The sequence below is a fragment of the Siniperca chuatsi genome, linkage group LG17 (genome assembly GCF_020085105.1).
Source record: "Siniperca chuatsi isolate FFG_IHB_CAS linkage group LG17, ASM2008510v1, whole genome shotgun sequence".
Taxonomy (NCBI): domain Eukaryota; kingdom Metazoa; phylum Chordata; class Actinopteri; order Centrarchiformes; family Sinipercidae; genus Siniperca; species Siniperca chuatsi.
The window spans coordinates 9824326-9841583 of NC_058058.1; the positions used below are offsets into that span (position 1 = coordinate 9824326).

At 41.6% G+C, this 17258-nt stretch overlaps 2 protein-coding genes and 1 non-coding gene across 3 annotated transcripts; all 3 read right to left on the reverse strand.

Moving 5' to 3' along the window:
* Positions 1-240: 240 nt before the first annotated feature.
* LOC122864752 lies at positions 241-11328 on the reverse strand. Its single transcript, XM_044172367.1, has 4 exons — positions 10973-11328; positions 9534-10656; positions 6559-9501; positions 241-2782 (listed from the first exon to the last, which is right to left on the reverse strand). The coding sequence occupies exons 2-4, from the start codon at positions 10599-10601 to the stop codon at positions 2525-2527; spliced, it is 4269 nt and encodes a 1422-aa protein (XP_044028302.1). The 5' UTR covers positions 10602-10656; positions 10973-11328; the 3' UTR covers positions 241-2524.
* Positions 11329-12433: 1105 nt separating this feature from the next.
* Positions 12434-17246, reverse strand: nrm (nurim). The gene is made up of 4 exons (XM_044171527.1): positions 16797-17246; positions 15031-15224; positions 14633-14809; positions 12434-13702 (listed from the first exon to the last, which is right to left on the reverse strand). The coding sequence occupies exons 1-4, from the start codon at positions 16945-16947 to the stop codon at positions 13385-13387; spliced, it is 840 nt and encodes a 279-aa protein (XP_044027462.1). The 5' UTR covers positions 16948-17246; the 3' UTR covers positions 12434-13384.
* Positions 16363-16435, reverse strand: trnak-cuu. The gene has a single exon. It is a non-coding gene; the product is annotated as a tRNA-Lys (tRNA).
* Positions 17247-17258: the final 12 nt, after the last annotated feature.

Genomic DNA, 17258 nt, shown 5'->3' on the forward strand with positions numbered 1-17258 from the left:
TGTGTGTGTGTGTGTGTGGTGAGATTATATTGTCAAATGCTGTTTCCAAGGTGAAGAATTCACTTTTTGTCTTGGTATATTTCATATATTTAGAATATTTTCACCATAATTATAGTATTTATTTATAATTGATAACTGTGTTATTCCTTTACTCGCCTGTGCTAGAAAAGAAATTAAAAGGCTGAGAACATCTCACTTTCTGCCCATTGTGCCATTAAAAAATAAAATAAGTGACAAAACTGTTTTCAGAGATATTTATTCGATTTTTTCTCTTGAAGTCAGCTTCTTCAACCGTCATAGAAAATAATAATTTGCACAGAGTTTGCATCTTCTTTCACCAATTAAAATATTAATTTACAAACAGGAAATACTCTGTGTATATTGTATTATGGAGGTAATACAGCCAAAAGTCAGATAGCAGCTGTAGTATGATGAAGTTAATCTGAATACCTTTATTTACATCCATACACATTAACTGAACTGTTACCAGAGTTGTCATTGCGAACAGTAAGGCTCAATTAAACCCAACAAAAGACACAAACTTCTGAAAGTCGTCCTGCACAGATTGCACCACCCCTGCAACATTCAACACAACACCCACTGAGAAGAGGTTTTTCCAAAAGGCTTCATACAAGAAAAATATAAATATCTTATATAAATATACAAATATCTATATAAACTGATTTTCATATCATCTGTATGGGCAAATCCAGCAGGCACATGAAACCAGATGATATAAACATCACTCTTCTGTGCTGAAGCAGTGCTGACTGAAATTTAGAAAGTAATTAACATAAAAGAAACTATCAAATATATTAACTAAAAAATAAACTATTATCCGTTTTATTATATTGCATAGACAAGTGATCCTTCATCGCCCAGCAGTGCACACCTGAGGATCTTTTATAATATGTATCATACTTATACATTCACTTTTGTCCCTCAATTTCCCTGAAAAAAACAATTATGTTGCTTTTGTTAACTGCATGAATCAAACTGTGCTGTACATTTCTTCCACAACATTCATTCGTTCTGATGCTAGGGAAAACAAAACACCACAAGGATTACAAACACTCACTTCAACACGCAATTCAACAATTCAAATTAAACAAAACAAAATAAAGATTATGTAATATTGTTCAACAAAATGTTGGTGATCTCATTGGCGAGGTGACTGGCTTCTACCGAGGGCAAGACTCATCTGGAAGACAGAGAGACGGAGATGGAAGGTAAATAAGTTGAATGTAGGATTTTCTGTCCTGTTGTATTTTTTATTTTGGAGCTGACTTCTTCCCATTCACCAACAGCGACATTGATGGTTTTATAAGGACCATGAATGCAACCATATCATCCCATTTGCTCTCTAATGACATCCATTTGCTGCATATAAAACCAATGTTGTGTTGGGATTTGTAGTCTTTATTTCTTCACTATGCTGAGCTTGCCCACACTGCTAACCTGCTACCATTTGCAAAACTCTGAAAAAGGTCAGTGTGTTTATTGAAAGGATAAGGCATTATTCCAGATTTTTCTTGTTGTCAACAAATCCCATGAAAATACCAAAACCAACAATTGTTTAAAATGACAAAATTTTGCAGCAAAATCTAATCCAATCCAATCTAATGTAATTGCCATTATCAGTGGATTTGTTTGCAGGGTCTAAGTAAATCTGTGCTAATCTTTTGCGTCAAATTTGTTGAACTTTGACAGTGAATTTTGCGCCGTTGGCCATTATCAAGCTCTCCTGACAGGGACGTCACACTGGCCTTTGAGGGAGAGTCTAAAATGGAAGAAGCTATTGCAGCTTATTAGCTGTGTTGCACCATACATTTTTATCTAACCTCCTCTGTTAGTATATAAAAAGAGCTATGAGAAAGGAGTCAATGCTACAAACACGTCTGCTGAATAAACTGGGTGAACTAATTACTTCTGAACACTTAAATCTATAAAAATGGGTCACAAATGTATTGTTTAATGTTTAAAATAAGCTCCGTTATTTCCTAAGACATCTGGGCACTGTAGTTTTTAGCTAACGTTGCTCAAACAGGAGTAAATTATGCATTTGCTGGGACCTATTTTTTGCTGTGGATTAATACACATTTTTTATGGTAGTGCATATTTATGACATGTGGGGATTGACTCAAAATAAACTACAGTGACCAGGTTCTTCATAATGATAAAACAACACAACAAAGGAGCTCTATGGAGAAATAAGCTATATCAGGTTTTGGCTTCACAGGAAATACTTGTTATTTGTAATACTTGTAAAATTAATTAATTGTTGATTTTGGTCTTTTCTGACAAAATGAAAAATATACAACAGAATATTGCCAGACATCATCATTTGAGAAAAGTTCAGACACTCCAGCCCTCTTCTGTGGTGACAACACAGTGAAAATAAACAGACAAGAAATGGAAATTTGCCATCTTAGCCTGAGTAAAGTCCAAACCTGTGGAGAGTTTCACAGGAGAGCACAGAAGCCATCATGAATAGCAAAACAATCTGAATCCATAATGTCACTCACTATACGTTATGTTTTTTGAGAAGGGGGTGACACTGACCCACTCTAAGACCCTGTCCCGTTGTAATCCCCATGTTCTTTATGCTTTTGGACATGATCGCTCCTCCCTCCGCTTCAGCTTCCTCCTCCTCCTCCTCCTGCACTTCCTCCCCCTGCGGCCTCCACAGGTCGTGAGGGTAGTGGGTATAAGCCATCACGGAGCACTCTGATGGGTACTCACACACCTGCTCCAGCTGGTCCTCGTCGAAACACACCTTTCCCTGTAAACATGAGTAAAGAGAGGATTACTTTACTTATAATTGGCTCCAGTCAAATACATTTTATTATTGTAGGTATTTTATTTGTGTGAAGCAAACTTGGTTTTTGAAAAATGCTTTAAAAAATGATTGGCTCAGCAGACAGAGGTGTAAATACTTATATGTGATATATAATAGTATATATCATAATAATACTTATGTAAATACTACAATCCTACCTCTTGAAGCTCATCAAGAGAATGCCAAGAGTGTGCAAAGCAGTAATCAAAGCAAAAGGTGGCTACTTTTGAAGAACCTAGAATATGACATATTTTCAGTTGTTTCACACTTTTTTGTTATGTATATAATTCCACATGTGTTAATTCATCGTTTTGATGCCTTCAGTGTGAATCTACAATTTTCATAGTCATGAAAATAAAGAAAACGCTTTGAATGAGAAGGTGTGTCCAAACTTTTGGTCTGTACTGTACGTATCATTTGGAGATAAAGTTCTTTATCAGAAATAGATCTGGTGATTCTCGCATTTGCATGTTTTGTGTTTATATTCTGCTCTGTATAGAGTAGAGGCAGCTTGGAGTGTCTCTACTGTCATCTATTGACTGAAGGCAAAATGGCATAAATTTTTTTTTAAAGAACTTGAGGCAAAATAGACTGTTAGAGGTTAACATTAACAATATTTGACTCATTATAAATATAACTTTGAGGCACTGAAGAGAGTTTCAATCTGTCTCTGTGAGATGTTTGTAATCTGTCAGTGTAATGTTAACTGACAGCATGAGGCTTAACACAGCAGAAATACTCCCTCTGCAGAGTACTTACTGACTGAACGCTTCATGCACTAACTTATTTATTATTCAGAGAAAGACTGTCATCGCACAGATGAACGATACAGCAGCGGAAGCAGAAATTAAGTTGGTTTACAACAAGTGCGGAAAAGTTGAATGAGGCCCTGTAGTGTTGGGCTCGTCTTTGTCTGGACTGACGGATATTTGCGAGGAGTTTGTTTACTCAGAGGTCAGCTGGGTGTAAACAGACCCAACAGGAAACAGGCCGATGGGTCAGCGCAGCACATCCACAGTGTGTCTTATAATAACAGCAGCTGCAGCTCTGAGGCCTGGACGTGTACAGTAGTAAACACACCCAGGGGTGCAGACATGATCTGAATGGAGCCTGAAATGTACAGACACCACACCGCACACAATATATGAGTTACCGCTGCTTCACCCTGACAATGGCTGTCTGCAGAGGAGTGCAGATAATAGCTCTGCATTAGAGAGGCTGGGCGAATCATGCTAAGGCACAGGAGGCTAATCCTCCCTCCCTGAACCCGATTAACCCAGGCTAACACAGCAGGAAAGCAGAGGCGGGTGAGAGACAGAAACTGAAAGAGTAGGAGAATAATAAGATAGCCAAAGAGGGAAGTTTTCATTAGCAGGAATTTAATATGTATGATAATATTTGACAACACGTCTTCACAGGTTCAATACAGCTTGTTTAGTAACGCTGAAAGTCAAAATTTCTATCTGTGTTCTGCAAGTTCTGCAAAGATTTCACATCCCACACTGACTCCAAATTTATGCTTTTATAGTTCAAGACAATTAAATCCTTTCAAAAGCATGTATTGGTTTACATAGAATATAGTAAATGCAGACAAAACATTTATAATATAAATTAATAAATAGATTTTGACAAAAATGTCAGACAGAATCTTAAATTTCAAACAAGAAAAAACGAGTCTCAATCAAGCCAGTGCAGGGCGAATTTGACCGCGAGACAGCCCAAGATAAAAAGCATATATATGAAGAGGAAAATGGAGAGGAAAAAGAGGAGGAGGACGACGAGGAGCAAGCAGGTCACCCCCCCTCTGTGACATGATGGCGTGGGTTAGATGGGGGAGGGAAGGAGGCCTGACGTCAAACAGTCTGAAGGGCATCAACGAGAGAGCGACAGGTGGTCAGAAAATCACTGCTGTAAAGTGGTCACTCACTGCAGCTAAAGAGGACTGTGCTTATAGATAAATGATTGTTTATTTAATTAGAGCTGGAGACATTAATATACAGAGAACAGCATCAAACCTAGTTTCTCGTTCACTCTTGTGTCGATTACTAAAGTCGAGCAGAAGCAGACGGCCTGAGTTGCATTTGGCAATTTAAAAATGGATACCGCATCACTTCCTTGTGTCGATCTCTGTCTCTTGTTTGGAGGAATTGAAGAAGTTTGAAAGAGGAAGTGAGCAAAAACATGCAGTGTGACAGGGAGTTTCTGTTAGACGAAATAACAAGCCTTTAATTGCCTTTAATCCTCTCAGTATGACTGTCAAACTCATTTTTTTGCCCTCCCTCACTGACTACTCTTTGTTGGCACGTTAGACCACCAACAAGTAATTCTCACATCTTTCTGTAACACTCTGTCTTCTTTCTTGTTCCATTTCACCCACATCAAACTAAGAGTTGGCGGCCTGCTGTCAGTAACGCTCAGCCCTGGCGATAGGGAGGAGTTGGTCAAAAACTGTTTGCCAAGACTCCAGTCTAACAAACCAAACCCCTGCTAGGAAACAGCCAAGAAGATACAAAGAGAGATTTGTCTGAAAGGAAGGGAGTGTGGACTCAACAAAATGGCACATTTGGTGCGAGGGAATAAGGAAGCAGTCTGCAGCACACTCAGTTTTAAACTGAGGTGAAATTACCAGCAGTTTAACAGCTCTTACGTAGATCAGAAATAATAGGATTCTTCTCATAGGCTGTCGAGTGCAGTGAAACACTTCTCCTTTATTACATAAGAGCTCATCTCCCACTCTTTCTCAAACAAGGACTGGATACAGGAAAAGTAAAAAAATAAGAGGAAACAGAAAGTCCTAGTATGAACTTTGACTTGAGTGATGTTCACTTGTAGTTTCAGTCGAAACTGGAGAACTCAGACTGAATTACTTTAAATACCAGTTTGGTCTTGCATATATTCACACAGACAGGCATGTGATGTTAGGTAGACAGACTAAATACAAAAAAAATAAAGGGAGGAAGGAGTTGGCTGCTTTTCATTGTGGTTTCCTACTCAGCTTTTCTGTCTCCACTGAAGCCTGCAACATTAACTGTTTCTTTCTGCAGAAGCTCAGGGGTACTATATCAAACCCTTCTTCTTTTTTTTTACATTGCACTTATAGAAACCCTCATTTTAGGTGCTGTTAGATTAGCAAACAAAGCAACAAGCAGTTTGCTTTCACTGTCTTTCTGTGTTTTTTTGTATCAATAATAACCCATAAACATCCAAAAATATGTATGCTCCTGCCCACATGATTTTGGCTACAGTATGTATGGTGAGATCATTATCATAGGGTAAAAGTCAAAAGAAAAGTCTGCAAAGAATTTGACCATAGAAGCAAATGGCAAAGCAGATCACGCCAGGATTTTATGGCTAAGAATCAAGATGTCGTGCTTGATAAGGCTTTAACTGGCTTAGGTCGGTCACTGATCGCACTTCTCAATCAAAAGGGATGTTCTTCCAGTGAAAGGGGATTCTGCTTGACGACGAGGGACCATCAGGCAGGTGACACAAGGTTATGCCCTCTGGACCACCTCTGATGAATTTTAGAAAGCAAGGGAGCGACCATCCCTCTGAAATCTAGCTTAGTTTCATCACCTTGTTAAATGTTAAAATTACTGGGAGATAAAGATCATTTCTCCTCTGCTTTTTTGGTGCCATTGTTTGTATGATTAAGAAGCCAATAAGTCTGTTATTTATCTGAGTGAAAGGCAAACAAAAACTACACAGTTCCCACTCACCCTTTTCGGGGTCCCTCTGTTCTTGACCAGACAGGACTTCTCCAGATTCTGATATCCACCAATCACCTCAATCTCCTCCACTGTGGGGTACTTCTTCTTCACTGGCTCGACCACAGCGGAGGCTGTCTGGGCCTGCTGCGATGAGGTCTTTGTGGCTGTCAGACCTGCTACCGTGGACCTGGTTGTGGACCCTGTCACTCCTCCTCCTCCTCGGGCAGTTTTTCTTGGAGAGATTGTGATGGTGGCACCTCTCTTCACTTGGCCTCCAGAGGCACTCCTGATGGAGAAGAGCGTGGGCGATGGGGTGGGAGATGGAGAGACACTAGGAGACTGGGCAGGAGATAGGGAGCTCGGGGAGGAGGCTGGGGTCGGGGCGCAATCCGAGGGTTTCAGAGTATTGTCCGGGGATTGGCTCCTGAGAAGTGAGGGGGTGACGATGATAGTTTGGTTAGATGGTTTGAGCTGAGATGTTGGAGAACAAACGCGCTGAGGAGACACTTTGGGGTTTGATTCTGACGTTTCTTGATCTTTCTCCTGGGTCTTGGCATCGTCCTTTACCTGGTGTTTTAACACTCCTCTGGGGCTTTGCTGCCCCTTTGTCTCTCTGTCTTTGAGAGGAGTGTTTGGTGATGTAGAAGACTTCAACGCTTCCTGCTCTTTCAGCTGAAGCTGCTCTATCTGTCGTTGTATTGTCTGAACTCCACAAATGTTTTCACCTGAGAATGCTTTGCTGTCCCCCTGCTGTGCGTTTGACATCAGGGGCTTCACTTTAACAAGGTGCACTGATGGGATGTCTACAGTCCTCTCCCTCAGACACATGCCTGACCTTGAGCCAACTGTTTCCAAGTTGTAGATCCGACTCATGGCTACGAGAGAGTTGGGATGAGGTGGCAAAGGGGAGAGAGATTGTACAGGATCGAGTGGCGATGTATATTCCTCTACCTCCTCCTCTGAGAGCTCCTTTTCTTCCGCCTCCCTTTCTTCTTTTCTGTTCTCGTGTTGGCTCCTGTGGTGCTTCAGCTGTTCTTCCACATGTTTCAGGGGATCGTCTTCATCCTCAGATATCTGGAAGCTGTCAGAGATAACTTCGGAGGCAGCAGTGCCAAACCCGCTTGTTACTTCCTCTCCTCTCACGGCTTGTGAGTGTTCGACAGAATCAGGAAGTTGAGGGCAAGTTTTTAACACACTGACTTCCTGCGTGACGTCAAATGCAGTCATGGATGCCGCTGCTGCATCTTCCTGTCCCCTCTCTGCTTCGACCAGCCTCTTCCGCATATGAGCTGCAGCTTCCCATTCTTTCTCTACTTCAGTTCCCCTCTCGTCATACCTGTCCTCAGCTGTCTGAATATCACTTATCTCTGAACCTTCACTTCCACCTCCATCTTGTGCCTCTCTTTGTCTCAGCCTCTCCAACTCTCTCTGTCTGATCTTCTCTCGCAGGGACTCGATGCGGCTCAAGGGTTTTCCGATCCTCCAGCTATCCCTCCTCTCAACTCCTTTACCTGCTTCCAAGTCTTGCCCCTCGTCGTTTTGACCTACAGCCTTTTTTCTCTCCACCATTTCTTCCGCAATGTAAAACACAGTTCTGGGGATTTGAATCTTGAGGGGACCTGGATTGATTCCCATGGGTGCAATCCTTTTCGGACATCTGGGGGTTACATCATGAATGATGTTTTCTGATCCAATATCACTGTATGTTTGCGCCTCCTGTTTGCTCTCTTTTGTCCCTTCACAAGCTGCTTTGTAAGCCCTTTCTCCTTTCTCGTTACTATAAACAGTTGTGTCTCCTATTTTTTCTATTTTACTTATAAGATCCTCTGTGTGTTGGGACAGAACATTGTGTGTTAAGTAAGGTCCTTGTGGCCCTGTACCACTCCACTCTGGCCCTCTAGAGGGGTCTCTAGCTCTATCTGTGACCGCACAGAGTAGATTGGAGCATTCTGTGAAAGCTGATTCATGTCTGTAGTGACTCTCAGCAGCGTGACATGGACTGGCCAGCTCTGCTGATGCAGCAACAACATAACTCTTCTGCAAAGCTTCAGTTGGGACTGTGCTTTCGAATCCCTCTTCTTTCCGAAAGTCAGATACCTTTTTGTCACAAAAAAACACCTCAATCGGTCCCCCCGTCTCTGAATCTTTTTCTACACTCTGCTCCCTTTCTGCACTTTTCTCACCTGTCAGTCGCTTCGCCTCTCTTTCTGCTCTTGCTTTCCCATCCTGCCTGATCGGTACTCTTCTGGCAAACGAGATTCCCTCTGTGTTTTTGACAGATGCCACTGTGAATCCCTCGTCTCCATCTGCATCACCTGCCTTTTCCGCAGCCCTTGTGTCAACAGGCTCAACTTTCTTAACTTCGCCTCTGTGTTGGATGGAGATTTCTGCCTCATTTCTCCTCTGCATGCCCCCCCCCTTTCCATCCTCATTTTTAAACTGTCTGTCTCTATGCTTTCCAAACCTGTCTTTATCTAAAAGTCGTGCGCACCCCAGTTTGATCTTTGCTGTGGTTTCCTTCCCTAAGCCTGCTACGTCAACCCACGGTGCAACATTCTTATCCAAATGTATCCTCATTTTCCTGTCATAATACCCATTGTCATCTAAACCATTCTCCTTAGCACAGATCACACGATCGGAGAAACTAAATGAGCGTTTCGGCACACCTTTCAACTGCATATTCCTCTCCTCAGATTGTTGGTCATCTTCATCTCCTGAGTATTTTCTCCTCCCAGGCTGGAGGAAATTATCAGAGCTTTTGGATCGAGATGGAGGCTTGGGGTGCTCTCCGAATTTACTCAGCAGCTGGCTAACCCTCCCTCCTCTTTCAACGAAAATATTATCATCCAAGCTGTCCTTCCTGTTGTCTTTAATAACTGTCGCCTGGCCCCATGGTCTCTCTTTCTCTTTTTCTCTCAGCCAGGACATGTCTGTTCTGAACTCCCTGCCCATACTCTCCCTCCTTCCATCCATGCTGCACTTCATCTCTCCATCCTCTCTACCTGAGCCTTTCCCTCCTCCTTCTCCTCCTCCCCGCCTCCTCCCCCTCCTCCTCCTACTGGATTCCTCTCTTCAGGGCTTGCCGAAGGCTTTATGATCAGAACCTCAGAGGCTCGGATCTCGGTGACACTCCCTCCCCCAGCCAGGATCTCCCTCAGGTCCATCTTCATCCCTCTCTTCCCGTGGTGGTCCTCCTCTGGCCTCTCTCTCTCCGCCTCCATCCATCTACCCCTTCTCTCATCACTGCCTTTCCTCTCCTGCTCAATGATAATGATATTGTCGGCTCGGATGGTCCGAAGACAAGGGACAAGGGGAGAAAACGAACTAGATGGTGGATCTGTTTCTTTTTCCTCCTCGTCTTTTTTTACTTTGAGGAATTCCCGCTCCGTGCCTGCATCTTTAACTGACTCTTTCCATTGGCTTTTATCTTTTTCCCGTCCCTCCCTGCTGTTCTCTCTTTCTCTTCCTTGACTCCTGTCCCTGCTCCTCTCTTTTTCCCGTCCCTCACTTAAATCTCTGAATCTCTCTATTTTCAGCTCTATTTCTCTTTCTCTTCCTGACTCCCCATCTTGACCCCTGGGGCCCGATTTGTCTTTCTCCCTCTCCTTAACTTCTGGCTCATTCCCTACTTCTGCATCCCTGCCCTTCTTCCATGAACTCTGCGTGCGAATAAATGGGTTTTCATGCACTGGAACTATAGTTTCTACAGACACCTGACTCACTGGTTTGAGGTCTGCATCCAGCCATTGCCCCGGTTCAGGACTAAGTGACAGTTCGTTTCCCAGATTGACTGTTACAAAGCTGTCCATGTCACTCAGACCATCAGAAGGAGATCTGACGTCCACCTGCAGCAGACAGGCATCTCTCTCCTTTTCTCTGTCACCAAAACTGTCCTGCTTCGCCTTCCTCCGCTGGATGATTCCTCGCTTCCATGCGGGCATGCTGGCAAACTTCTCCTCCTCCTCTTTTTCTCTCCTCTCTCGCTCCTCCTCCTCTCTCCTCTTTTTCTCCAGCAGGAGTTGCTTCCATTCCGGCAGAGAGGAGACAGACATAACAGAAAAAGTGCCGGGTTTTGGAAAAGATGGTTGGCGTTCTTCTTTAGTGCCTCTGGAAATGGTGTATGCAAATAAGGAAATAGTGAATTAAAATCAGTTCAAAATTGAACTTTTGAGACATAATTCAGTAAAAGGTATTTTTAATGTTTAATAGCATATACAAAGATGAAAATCAATGAAGACTCACAAGGTGGGACATTTGTCAACACTAGCCTGCAGTTCAAGTTTAGGCCGACCTGAGTCTAACTTTCATCTTTTACACAAAACAATATCATAAACTTCATCAAATTAACTTGCAGCACATGTAAGAGAAAATCACTTTCTGCTTTAGTGTAATATTCATGATGAAAATGTTCAATTAAACTCACCAAAAACCCAGTTTTTGCAAAGATATTACTGTATCCGCTTCGACTTTGCAGTTGTCATCTCCACTTGTGCGTCTTGGCTGTGCGTAATGCGCTCCACTCCTCGACGAAAAATCTGCTTTGCCAATAACTAACAGATTAATCTATGCTGTCAAAACGAAGTGTTTAAAAACGCAGTGCGACCCAGTCAAATCACCCCTCGACCTGACTGTGCGTCAGAGCATGAAAACACCTCCGTCGTCGATATAGTAGTAAATATTCCCAGCTTTGGAGCGGCAGCACTGTAATCCGATAATTACATTAAATTCCTTCAGGAGAGTTTAGTGGCACACACCATATTGTCGGGCCTAAGAAAAGGCGTTTAAAGAACACAGCCGTCTGCCCAGACACCAACCCCCCACCCCTCCCTCGTCTCATCCCTTCGTCCCGCAGGACTAATTGGAAAAGAGGAGGAGGTGGACGGGTGTGTGAAACTGTCTGTGGTGTCAGACGGGCAGAGCACAGAGCTGCACGAGTTTACCTGACCAGGCATGATCAACATCCCTCATATAGAATGTTTATGTTTAACTACTTTATTATTTTCAGCCCTGATTACTTGCATTTTTTCATGCCAGGACATAACGTGCAACTCCTCTTCCTATAAAGCTTGCTCCACCTAACAGAGGAATGACACTGGGACCAAACTAGTCCTCTAATCCACCTGAAAATGGTCGAATAAATGCCAATTTATACATATTGATAATCTTAACATGATAAATTAGTCTTGATAAATTTGTGGAAACAAATATATATTTACCTGCACATTTGTTCATTTCTCTGACTTTATTCTTCCACTGTCCATGTTGGATCAAATTATTTCCATGTTTTTTGTTATTAACTCTTCACACACTCAGTTTTTGATTAAACTGTTTTAGAGAGGTGTAAATTTAAATGTATGATCATATTGGAGGCTGGAGTTTGTGGTGGTGTTGTATTGCCTTATACTGACAGGTGTTTCTATTATTTTGTCCACCCCATTTATATCAATAAGGGTAGGTTAAATAACAGAAATACATGTCTGTATAATACAATATAGATCATTTAACTATGATCATTATGATCATAGTTAAATAGTTTGATTTATTGCAGGAATGTTGGATTAGACTGCATTCGTTTTAGCTAGGTGACCTAATAAACTGGCAACTGAGTGTTCTCATCTTTAATTAGCAAATTTATATCATGTTTTCAGTATCTCAGTTGTAGTTTTGGATACAGATCAAGTGGCCTTTTTCTAGAGAGCAAATGACTGTTGCCTTGACAGCTCACATAAAAAAGGAAATGCCAGTAACAACTGAAAAGTTAATATGAAAGAGTGCAAATAAACCAAACGCACCTTCTAAAACTGGTGTGACTTGGCCGACAGACCTGATGGGAAGACATACATAGAAATAAGAAATAAACATGTCACACACCACACATACAGCATACAGCTTATTACATTTATTCAACTTGGTCATGAAAATACTGAGTTATTATTGTCATTAGTGAGGCCACAATGCAGACATGAGACTACTACTAATGCACGTTAAACCAAAGATTACAGTACTTTGAGGATTGAAAATTAATGACACATTTAGGAAAATACTTTTGACATGAGTTACTTGGATTACCAAGTAAGATGACGTAGAAAAGGCATGAAATACCAACTTTATTCAGTTTGTTCAGATTCCAGTGGAACACAATTGGTCTGGCTTTACTGTTGATGTGTCCCCAGGAACTGAGGAAATACATTCATAGTTTCAGAAACGCCGTGAGACTTGTTTTTCTTTACAGCTGCAAATTGTGAAAAACAAAGCTGCATTTTTGTTGCTTTTGCCAGGGTGAAATCTCAGGGCGACATTCTTTCTCGACGACAATCACATTTGAAATTAGTGTATAGAGAAATACAGCGTATCTGTAGTTGGCACAAGGAAAGCCTATAAAAATATACTATGTGATAAACAAACAAAAATAGTTTACGTATAATATACATTTTTGACAAATCTTTCTTTCTGAATTTGATCAGAATATAGAGATATACTCAAAAATGTAACCGTTACATTGTGCTGACTCAGAATTCACATATTACAACACGTTTCTTTAATAACAGCCACATTTTGAAAACATCGATCCTCATTAGTAGAACGTGTTTTCAAACAGTGGAATAAAATCTCCATTTGTAATAAAACTCTCCCTTTCTGAAACCACATAAAGAAAAATTTAAAAATACAGTGTCAAGTGTTGTTATTAGCAGTAAATGGCAAGAGCATGTTTGTTTGTTCATATTCAGCACAGCAGATAACCCGGCTCATTGAGAAGTCAGTTTTGTACCAATATATCTGGCTAATATTAAGACAGCAGTCAGCTTCACATCGCAACAGTAAGAAGACCTTCACTTCACTCCTCCTTGTGGTTGCTGTTGTCCCGGTTGCTGGTGTCGGCGCTGCCCCGGTGTGGCTCGGCAAAGAGCTGCATCTTGCTTTTAAACTGAACACAGAGGTAGGCTAAATCCTGTTTGTCCAGAGAGTGTGCCAGGGCCAGGTAGGTCGACAGAGTCCCCGCCAGCAGGAGCCTGTCCAGGGACAAGGCAGGCAGGAGCCACAGCACGACGCCCAGCTCCAGGCACACCGGGTGGCGGAGGTGAGACAGGAGGCGCTGGGCACGAGGTGACTTGTGAGACAGAGGGTCCCCTAAACCGAGACACTCGTAATACACCTGAGGGGAGGAGTGGAAGAGACAAATTAAGTTTAAGCAGCAGCACCAACAACGAGTCGATCTATTTATGTAATTTTAGAGGTTTTTATAATCACTGCCACAGATTACGCCGTCCCTGTTACACTCACTTTGATCTTTTTTAATGTCATGTTGCTGTTTTAGCATTAAATCAAAATGAGGATATTAATCCTGATGTGGGAGGATGTGGATTGCTGAGTTTGTTGTTGAATTAATTGGCTATTGAATTAAGTGAAATGTTGATCCTCTTGATGTTTTCAACTGAGCCCAGTGAGGTTTGTCTGGTGTACAATACTTGGGGTTAGAAGTTCAATTCTGACAGCCACCCCCATTAAACAATCTGGTTCCTGTAATGAAATTCTAATCACAACTTGTCGCCAGAAATGTATATTAATACAATGCACATTTTATTGTGTAAATTTCAGAATTACATGCGACCAAAAGGAAGTTTAACAAAATGTTAGTTGTTCACTAAAATAAATCCTGATATTTAAAAGGAATATATTGGTTTTAACAAATTTTCACCTAGATTTAATGTCCCCATATATCCCAAATTTGTTCTGAGAGGACAAAAGAGCTGCTGATTATACTGCAGATCAGCCAGAGTCCCTTAAAGTAACTAAGAAAAGAATAAAAGGTGAAAATATTTAATGTTTGTTCTGCAAAATTTCAGTTTCACATATTGTTTAATATTTAAAGTAATGGGATGTCTGGTGGCCTAGTGCTTAAGATGCATAGTATTTACTGCAATCACAACATCCAGTGTTTGATTCCACCTGTGGATCTTTATTATACATCATTCTTTGTTTCCTGTCACCTTTCAACTGTTTACTGTCATATAAAAAGGTATAAATGCCCCCCAAAAAGTTCATCAATGAGTAAAGTACAGCCCACTAATGAAGCCCTGGTTACCTGCTTGATGCCCAGCAGTTCTGGGTAATCAAAGATCATGAGGATGCTGCAGATGATTGCCCAGCAGAGGAAGTGCAGCGTGAAGCAGAGCAGAGGGAACCAGATGCTCCAGGGAGCATGTCGCACTGACCACAGACAGGGGGCACCGGTCACAGGCTGCCAGTAACGCATCAAGATCTAACACAGGAGGACAGAATAATAATGCAGAGCGGTGTGGGGAAACAACATGTGTTATAAAGCCAAAAACATGTTCAGCTTTGACTCCTGTTGGAAGATCTTGCAAAATGCAGTAAAATTACCAAGTAATGAATTACATTACAATTGTCACTAATGACTTATTGTTCACTATGGCTATTAAAGCAGCATTTCAGAGGCTCTGAGAGTCTGTGTTGCTGTACCTGGAGTGCCAGTGCAGTGGTGAAGCAGTATGCCGTCCTGTTCAGGGCTCCCAGCACTGACTGGAGGGTGTGCTTGACAGGTGACCAGGCGAGCAGACTGTGCTGCGTAATGAAGAGAGCCATCAGCCCCAGATCCACAGCAAGAGACCTGAGGACAGAGCTGTCCTGCAGGGCCACTGACCATGGTATGAAGTCTTACGTGTGGGCAAAGGATGTGAACAAGAGGAGAAACGTCACTTCAAATTCTGATCACCAGTTACATCACCAGTTACATTTGAATATTATATTATTAACTATATTGAGCATTAAAATATAGTTATTAGAAAATCATTTGTCATTATGTAAACAATTGTACAACCTCACAAAGCAGCTACCATTCATTGATTGGTCTTTATTTCTGTCTTTAAATTCAAATAAATAAAAACTAAAATGTAGAAGCTGTAGCTAATTCGGCCAACCAAAACGTAGAAAATATATGAACAAGCTACACAGTCCAGACAACAATGAAAAGTTTTATTTGTGTATCCTGTATAGACCTATATGAATAATTAGAGTACATACATTATATCATCAATACATTATATTGACAGAATAAACAAACTAAAACCAGTGGTTTGGTTTGGTTTTATTCTACAATAAAAAACTACACATTAAGTGTGATTTGGTGCAGGCACCAGGGTTTATTGTCTACAGTTTATTTCAGTGTGCTTCTTTTCTTACGCTGCAACTGACCAGCCATGGCCCAATAATACACTGTTATCCATGAAGGCATTAAGAACACACAAGTACTGTTTGCAGGCACTCAAGCATTAAACACACCACAGTAATATATACATGATACATAACCCAGGACCCTCTACATAGAGTTCCATTACACCATGGACCTCTTTACAAGTGAAGATGTGGTCCTCCTTCTCATTCCCATCAGTGTTGAATTTAACGAAAACAAAATAAAAAGCTAAATTAAATAATTTATATTTTTTCTGGTATCTAGAACATATTTGTGTTTTCACTCGGGAAAGTCCCAACATGGGGCTCGAACCCACGAACGAAAAGGCTTCCGATCTGTCTTACCGTAATCGATCTTACCGTAATCGAATTTGGCGTGTCATAGCATGCAAACAAATGTACATTCGGGTTCGAATGCGACCCCGCAGCGTTCAAAGGGTGAAATTCGTTCCGTTGTGACGTTTGTCGACCAGGGAAGAGTTCGAAGACTGTTTGACATGTGATGATCCCGTTTAGAGGATGACTTCCTGACTGAGCATTGACTAATATATAAAAAAAACAACAGACGTGGCAGGCTACAAAGATCAAAGCAGAAAAGATGATCGCCCAACGTGGGGCTCGAACCCACGACCCTGAGATTAAGAGTCTCATGCTCTACCGACTGAGCTAGCCGGGCACTGACCCCTGGTGCTCTACTGTCGTATGATCAAGAAAACAGATCATATTACCACTGTTAGGTCACTTTTTAATTACAGAGGCTGACGCGCTTCTAATACAGTACAGGAGCTAAATTACCAAAGATAGTTGCGTTATGGGGATTTTCTTTCTCACTATAAACCATCATTTCATTCATGTTATAAAACACCTTCTATGATGCAGCTATTGTTACAGCGTTACTAAGTAATAGCAACGAGACAAGCCCTGAAAACCATCTCATATTAGCAAAGGTTTCGCTAATAACTTCTCCACTAAAGTGAGCAAACTTCTCCGGGTCGCCTGTCAGCAGCAGTTAGCGTTAACCTACGGACGCTTCTTACCTTGACAGAGTGTCGTCTCCCCGGTGATGTTATGGTAAATGGCCCGAAATGATATAAACCGAATGAAATCTGCACCGGATATGAAAACAAACGCAAGGTTTAGCAGAGACACGGTGCAGAGAGCCCAGCCACGCACCGTGACTGACGCCATTTCAATCAGCGTTTATGTTCATTTAGCAAGTTCGACTGTAGTTTCTTCCGGGAGGGGAGTTTGTGGCAGGACCGAGTATTAACACGCGGTGTCGCTGCTGTGCGGTGCAACCAGTAGGGGAAAGGCTCTTTCCAAGTCAGGGTCAACGCGATAATGCACTTTGATGATATGATATGTTTCCTTAGATTTGAATATATACAACTTTATTGTCCAGCCGAGTGGAGCTTTAGCTCACAAAAACATAAAATGCGACATACAGAAGAAATATGGTAACAAAACAACACGGAAGTGTAAAACACTGCAAACTAGTA

Bases quoted from the DNA above. Each gene is read 5' to 3' on its own strand.
- LOC122864752 (XM_044172367.1), bottom strand. From the start codon at position 10,601: ATGTCTGTCTCCTCTCTGCCGGAATGGAAGCAACTCCTGCTGGAGAAA. The intron at 9,502-9,533 runs TGAAGTGCAGCA...AGGAGGGAGAGT, and splicing joins AGGTAGAGAGGATGGAGAGA to ATGGGCAGGGAGTTCAGAAC. The intron at 2,783-6,558 runs GTGAGTGGGAAC...TCATGTTTACAG, and splicing joins ACAGAGGGACCCCGAAAAGG to GGAAAGGTGTGTTTCGACGA.
- nrm (XM_044171527.1), bottom strand. From the start codon at position 16,947: ATGGCGTCAGTCACGGTGCGTGGCTGGGCTCTCTGCACCGTGTCTCTG. The intron at 15,225-16,796 runs GTAAGAAGCGTC...CCCACACGTAAG, and splicing joins GGAGACGACACTCTGTCAAG to ACTTCATACCATGGTCAGTG. The intron at 14,810-15,030 runs GTACAGCAACAC...CTCCTGTGTTAG, and splicing joins CCACTGCACTGGCACTCCAG to ATCTTGATGCGTTACTGGCA.